At 48.8% G+C, this 6,947-nt stretch overlaps 1 protein-coding gene across 1 annotated transcript in view; it reads left to right on the top strand.

Moving 5' to 3' along the window:
- Window positions 1-6,947, top strand: part of KATNAL2 (katanin catalytic subunit A1 like 2) — a 39,012-nt gene that overhangs the window by 9,544 nt on the left and 22,521 nt on the right. Inside the window, exons 4-6 of the mRNA XM_018561013.1 lie at window positions 494-539; window positions 1,665-1,788; window positions 5,941-6,033. Coding sequence (XP_018416515.1) covers window positions 494-539; window positions 1,665-1,788; window positions 5,941-6,033 — 263 coding nt within the window. The remainder of the gene's footprint in view (window positions 1-493; window positions 540-1,664; window positions 1,789-5,940; window positions 6,034-6,947) is intronic.

Genomic DNA, 6,947 nt, shown 5'->3' with positions numbered 1-6,947 from the left:
GGGGCGGGGGATGGAAGCCAGTGGAGGGATTGGCAGAGGGGGGCAGGGGATGGAAGCCAATGCGGGGATTGGCAGAGGGGGGTTGCATGTATGTATGGTAAGTATGCAGGTAATCCACATGACACGACAAGGTGTGAGGCTGTAGCAGGGGCAGACATTTGTGAACACAGCCAAGACCGGGTAGGCACCGGGATGTACATGATTGTGTCATCTCAGAGCCAGCATCTTAGTCCAGAAATGTATGGTGACCCTGGATGATGCCTGAACAAAGATGGCGCTGTGCTTCTGGAGGCAAGAAGCAGACGAAGACATTGTCAGGGTGGGGTGGGGGTACTGTGATCTTTGTGAGTAGTAATAATGTCCGTACATGTTACACTTTGTGCATTATTTAGCATGCATGTACTTAACATCTGTTGCTATTTCCACATTGGTGAACCTTTGACAGACCTATGCCGACATACTCTCTCTGTGTTTTATTTTTTTGCATTTACAGACAGTAAACTTTACTCAAAGCCGCGGAGTGGAGGAAAACTGAGAAGGTAATTGTAGCATGCCTGTGTGACTTCAAGACTGCTTCCTCCATTTGGCCCTCCATCTGTGCTTTAACTACAAATCCCATCATGTCCCTGCCTCTGGGAGTCATGCCTGTAGCTGTCAGTCTTGCAATGCCTCATGGGACTTGTAGTTCTACAACAGCTGGAGGGCCAGAGTTGCCCACACCTATTCTAGGGTGTAAAATAACAAAGTTATACTCAACCTCGCAGCTAGCTGGCTATTAGATTGGTCCCTGGAGCCTCTCTCCCCCTCACCTCCGGCGGGTCTAAGGTCCTGTCCAGTACATAGTGTATAGGACATGAGGACACTGGGGGACATACCATCGCTACAGCAGAGATGGAGACAGGCTGGAGGGAGCACTATGACTGCAAAGTTCGTGTGAGTATAACTTTGTTATTTTGGTCCCTAGATGACAATGAGCACTTAACCCTTGCAAGAATCATTTTCCTGGAGTTCTTCTTTAATATAGGCATTTGTGTTCCTAACTGTCACAGATCAGCAGCAAAGCTAATCTGCTACTTGTGGTTCTACCACCATGTGGTCTCTCCTGCTTCAGCCTGCTTTGTTTCCAGGAATAGGAGGTGTAGGCATTGAGGGATTCACCTGCTGGTTGTCATAGCACCTACACAACCAGTCCCCAGCCGGCCTGTCAATCAGACCACCACCCGTTGCCTGAGCAATAGCTTCTGTTCCTAGCCCCAGGCTCCAGTCCCTATTACTGCCTACGTTTCTGTTTCTCCGGATACTGACTGCAGCCTGTATCTGACTATGCTTGTTCACTGCCTGTCTGACCATTTGCCTGTCCCTCTTTCTGATGTTGCCTGTCCCTCTTTCTGATGTTGCCTGTCCCTCTTTCTGATGTTGCCTGTCCCTCTTTCTGATGTTGCCTGTCCCTCTTTCTGATAATGCTCTGGTTCTATTCCTCGTCAGCTGCCATCAGCACAGATGTGTTTTGGGGCTTGAAGGTTTTTGCAAGTTTAAATTCAATAAATTCTTCACTGAGGGTATTTCCGGAGCATAGTATCTTGTACTTTATATAGTAGGTTCTGATTTGATAACGTACATTCGCATTGAACAGAGACATTACATTGTATTATTTCATCCCTTAGAACATCCAGTAATATTTATCAGGGTCTTCCAAGAATCACCTCCCATAACATTGTACAACGCCCGGTGTCCCGGACCAATCCCAAGTTGACAGACAGACCACCCAAAGGAGAGAATTCCAGACAGGTGAGTAGATGAATAGGCCAATGTTACTTTTGGCATAAAAAGGACCTATTGCATTTGATATGAACATTTTGGTTTTGTACATACATGCAGGGCCTGCCGATAGGGGGGTACATCCAGCCCTCTTGTACTGGGCCCAGGCTCCATCCGGTCACGGGGGGTACCTGAGCCTCAGCCCAGGGAAGGTTGTCTGGTTATAGGAACGTTACTCTCCAGTAGGTGGCAGGGAGTGGGTGGTCCTGAATAGTATCCAATGGGAGCCTGCGTTGACCAATAGAGCTGCCTGAGGTGTGCCTCCAGCCAATGAGAGCAGGGTGGGCATGACCAGACTGAGCAAGGAGATGATTCTTGGGTCTGGCCCTGTGAAGAGAGAGCAAAGCGGGCACATTTCTCAGCTCGCTCCTGAAGGAAGTGGGGAAGGAGGGTGCTAAAGTGGGGTTATTAGAGAGGGGGGGGGTCTGTCAAGTAGGTTGTATGGGGTCCCATCATTTCTAATGGTGGCCTTGCACACATTTATACATGTGTGTATATATACATCAATGCATACCTGTCTTCTTCTGTGGGTGCAAATTGGGGGCTGTAGTATAAATGATTAAGGCTGATAAAAGATGCATCAGAAGGGTAGAGAGGCAAGGCTGCAAATACTATTATAGTTATAGGTTCTCTGTTCTCCTGAATGGGCAGTTCAGAGAAAATCACTTTGGCAGAAGTGGACACTGTACTCTGACTGCATGAGCGTGGGGAGGAGGAAGAGTTTTAGGCCAACAGAAAGCTAGGCCAGCTCAGCTATTTTGATAGGAAGAATTCACTAAAAATAGCTATTTGTAGGGATGCACCGATACTAGTATCGATATCGGTGCCGAAACCGAGTATTTTGGCGAATATTCATACTCGCCCAAATACTCTGATACCGGAACTTCCGGTCAGAGGGAGATCTCCATCTGACCGGCAGTGCCAAGGGAGCATGGAGCCAGCTTCCTTTCCAATCAGCCTGTCTCACGGCTTCCTGATTGGCAAGGACGCCGGCTTCACGTGTTGCTAAGCTGCCTGGCTTCCTAACCAATCAGGAAGCCGGGCGGCATGTAATGACCCGGCTCCCGGCTTCCTGATTGGTGTCACGCTTGCTGTAGGTGCAACGGAGTGGATCGCAACTGCGGAGGGAAATAATCTGGTGGTGTATATAGACGGCTTCTCAGGCTTGAGTCTCAGGCGTCACTCCCGTCTTGGCGGGGAGTTTGAGACTCTAGCATCACAGCCGTGAGTAACAAAAATATTGAGGCAGCGCTATTTACTTCATAGCAGACTTCTCATAGTAACAACTAAAGTCAAGGATGAACTTGTTAACGTTTGCAAGGAGTGGTGTCCACAGTTATATGGGTTAGCAAGCAGTTATTCCCCGGAGCATAGATGCAGGTGAAGTAACACAGCCTTTGGCACATATATGCGGCAGAGCTTGCGGTTGGAGTTGTTGTGGAGCAGCTCTGTTGCAGATCCTAAGGCTGAGGGAGAGGTGGTCCGTCACAGGCAGTGTTGGGGTCCAGGCAGACTTGGTTCAGGAGGCAGCAGGCGTTCTGACTCCAATTGTGGAACGCCATGCTGCCTCAGTTGGGTGTATGGGGTCCCATCATTTCTAATGGTGGCCTTGCACACATTTATACATGTGTGTATATATACATCAATGCATACCTGTCTTCTTCTGTGGGTGCAAATTGGGGGCTGTAGTATAAATGATTAAGGCTGATAAAAGATGCATCAGAAGGGTAGAGAGGCAAGGCTGCAAATACTATTATAGTTATAGGTTCTCTGTTCTCCTGAATGGGCAGTTCAGAGAAAATCACTTTGGCAGAAGTGGACACTGTACTCTGACTGCATGAGCGTGGGGAGGAGGAAGAGTTTTAGGCCAACAGAAAGCTAGGCCAGCTCAGCTATTTTGATAGGAAGAATTCACTAAAAATAGCTATTTGTAGGGATGCACCGATACTAGTATCGATATCGGTGCCGAAACCGAGTATTTTGGCGAATATTCATACTCGCCCAAATACTCTGATACCGGAACTTCCGGTCAGAGGGAGATCTCCATCTGACCGGCAGTGCCAAGGGAGCATGGAGCCAGCTTCCTTTCCAATCAGCCTGTCTCACGGCTTCCTGATTGGCAAGGACGCCGGCTTCACGTGTTGCTAAGCTGCCTGGCTTCCTAACCAATCAGGAAGCCGGGCGGCATGTAATGACCCGGCTCCCGGCTTCCTGATTGGTGTCACGCTTGCTGTAGGTGCAACGGAGTGGATCGCAACTGCGGAGGGAAATAATCTGGTGGTGTATATAGACGGCTTCTCAGGCTTGAGTCTCAGGCGTCACTCCCAGTCTTAGCGGGTAGTTTGAGACTCTAGCATCACAGCCGTGAGTAACAAAAATATTGAGGCAGCGCTATTTACTTCATAGCAGACTTCTCATAGTAACAACTAAAGTCAAGGATGAACTTGTTAACGTTTGCAAGGAGTGGTGTCCACAGTTATATGGGTTAGCAAGCAGTTATTCCCCGGAGCATAGATGCAGGTGAAGTAACACAGCCTTTGGCACATATATGCGGCAGAGCATGCGGTTGGAGTTGTTGTGGAGCAGCTCTGTTGCAGATCCTAAGGCTGAGGGAGAGGTGGTCCGTCACAGGCAGTGTTGGGGTCCAGGCAGACTTGGTTCAGGAGGCAGCAGGCGTTCTGACTCCAATTGTGGAACGCCATGCTGCCTCAGTTGGGGCTTTAAATAGCCCGAGGATATGGGAGGAGCCGCTGGCCAGAACACACGGCTTCCGCGTTCCACCGTGGAACGCAGGCCACTCGCCTCTCAATCAGGAAGTCGAGCGGCTCCCGCGTTCCACCGTGGAACGCAGAGCGGCAGTCACAGTAGATGGCGAGACCGGAGCAGCCTTGTCCCGACGGGACTCGTTACAATTGGTCAGGAAGCAAGCTTCCTGGAACAAGTGAAGCCGGCTTCCTAGCCAATCAGGAAGCCGGGAGGTGGGTCATGATGTGCCGCCCGGCTTTCTGATTGACTAGGAAGCCAGCTTACTTGTTGGTAGGCAATCTGGCTTGCTAACCAATCAGGAAGCCGGGTGGCACGTCATGACTCACCTCCTGGCTTCCTGCTTAGCCAGGAAGCCAGGCATCCCCTGGAGCTGGAAGCCTTCTTTCGCTAGAACATCAGCTTCACAGGCAATCAGGAAGCCGGGCGTCGGGTCATGATCCGCCACCCAACTTCCTAATAATCTGAGCACACGACACCGGTACTCAGTATCAACAAGTACCGAAAAAATTAATAAATATCGGTACTCGATACTGAAAGACCAGTATCGGTGGATCCCTAGCTTTTTGTGGCAGACAACATACACTGTATGGCCAACATTTCTGGACAACTGACCATTACACGTATGTGAGCATGTTGGACATCCCATTCCAATTCCATGCTCGCCCCACCGTCATCTGTGGCTATAACCACCTCCATCCTCTGAGAAGGCTTTCCACAAGATTTTGGCGGGTGTCTGTGGGAATTTGTGCCCATTCAGCTAAAAGAGAATTGAGCATACGAGGTTAGGTACTGATGGTGGATGAGAAGACCCGTCTGGCAGCCGGCATTCCACATCATCTCAAAGGTGTTGAGTGGAGTCGATGTCGGCTCTGTGGAGGCCACTTCTACACCAAACTCATCAAACTATGTCTTTATGGAGCTGGCTGTGTGTACAATCATCCCAGAACAGAAAAGGGCCTTCACCAAACTGGTACCACAAGGCTGAAAGCGCACAATTTGTGTAAAATGTCTTTGTATGCTGTAGCATTAACTTCACATCCGCCTTCACTGGAAACACCTGAACTCACATTTGACGGGATGTCCACATTTTTGGCCATATAGTGTACACTAGGACATTTCCTAAAATTCCTGGATGACTAGGGCAATGTATTCAATAGGAAGCTAAGATCAAGAACACGTAGCAGGAGGAAAGATCACAACTTGATGCTGGGAACAGACCTCCAGCAGAGGTAGCAAGTCTGTCCACACTGAGTGAATTTAAAACTTAACATGAAAAAAATAAAGGAGCAGACCCGATGGACCACTTGTCTTTTTCTGCCATCACTCTTCTATGTCTCTATGTTCAATATTTTACAGGAAAATGGCAGCCACAGCCCAGCGGAAGTTGAGGTCGCCCTAAATGTTTCTGCCATAAACAGAAGCGGGGGAGAAGGTGCTTTACACAAGAGGGTCAGTATCATTCTACAAGAAGGAGCTATGGGAAGAACAACATATGGACTGGTGTTAGTAGCTCAGATGTGACTCTGACTTGTGCCCTTTTACCAAATTTTTAAAGGAAAATATAATTTTTCTGGGTTTATTTTCCTATATTGCATACATTGTAAAAGTGATATTTTATATTTCTTCTTAATCTTATTAGGGATGCACTGATACCGATACTAATGCTCCGATACTTACCTCCGATTCCGGAACTTCTGGTCAGATAGAGATCTCTCTCTGACCGGCAGTGCCGAGGGAGCATGGAGCCAGCTTTCTTTCCAATTAGGAATCCGGGCGGCATGTAAAGACCCGCCTCCCGGCTTTCTGATTGGCCCGAAATGACCCGCCTCCCAGCTTTCTGACTCGCTGCCCGGCTTTGTGATTGGTCAGGCAGCCTCTGAAGCTTGTGTTCTTTTGCTAGAGCACCGGCTTCACAGGAAATCAGGAAGTTGGGTGACGGCTCATGATCTGCCGCCCGACTTCCTGATAATAAGGGCATGAGAGAGAGAGAGAGAGAGAAAGAGAGAGAGAAAGAGAGAAAGAGAGAGAGAGAGAACTGTGGTCTATGAGGGCCCATGAGGCACTGCAAGACTGACAGTTACACCCATGACTCCCAGAGGTGTCTCTCTCTCTCTCTCTCTCTCTCTCTCTCTTTCTCTCTCTCTTTCTCTCTCTCTTTTAACTACAAATCCCAACATGAGAGGCTCAGCATAAAGAGAGGCCAGCATCCCATGTAAACTATAGCTTGCCTAGACCTTGGCAGACCTAGACCTTGACCTGGGTATCCTGAAAACATGCATTGGTAGTTCTATTTGCAGTAAAATAACTCTATCTTCCATGGAGGCCTGGCCTTTCTTCATGCTCAGTGTTCGGGTCTTTCTATT

This window comes from Nanorana parkeri, unplaced genomic scaffold (assembly GCF_000935625.1).
Source record: "Nanorana parkeri isolate BGI_ZX_2015 unplaced genomic scaffold, ASM93562v1 scaffold492, whole genome shotgun sequence".
In the NCBI taxonomy this organism is placed as follows: Eukaryota; Metazoa; Chordata; class Amphibia; order Anura; family Dicroglossidae; genus Nanorana; species Nanorana parkeri.
The sequence above is the reverse complement of the archived record's forward strand: the minus strand, read 5'-3'. Positions and strand labels throughout refer to the sequence as shown.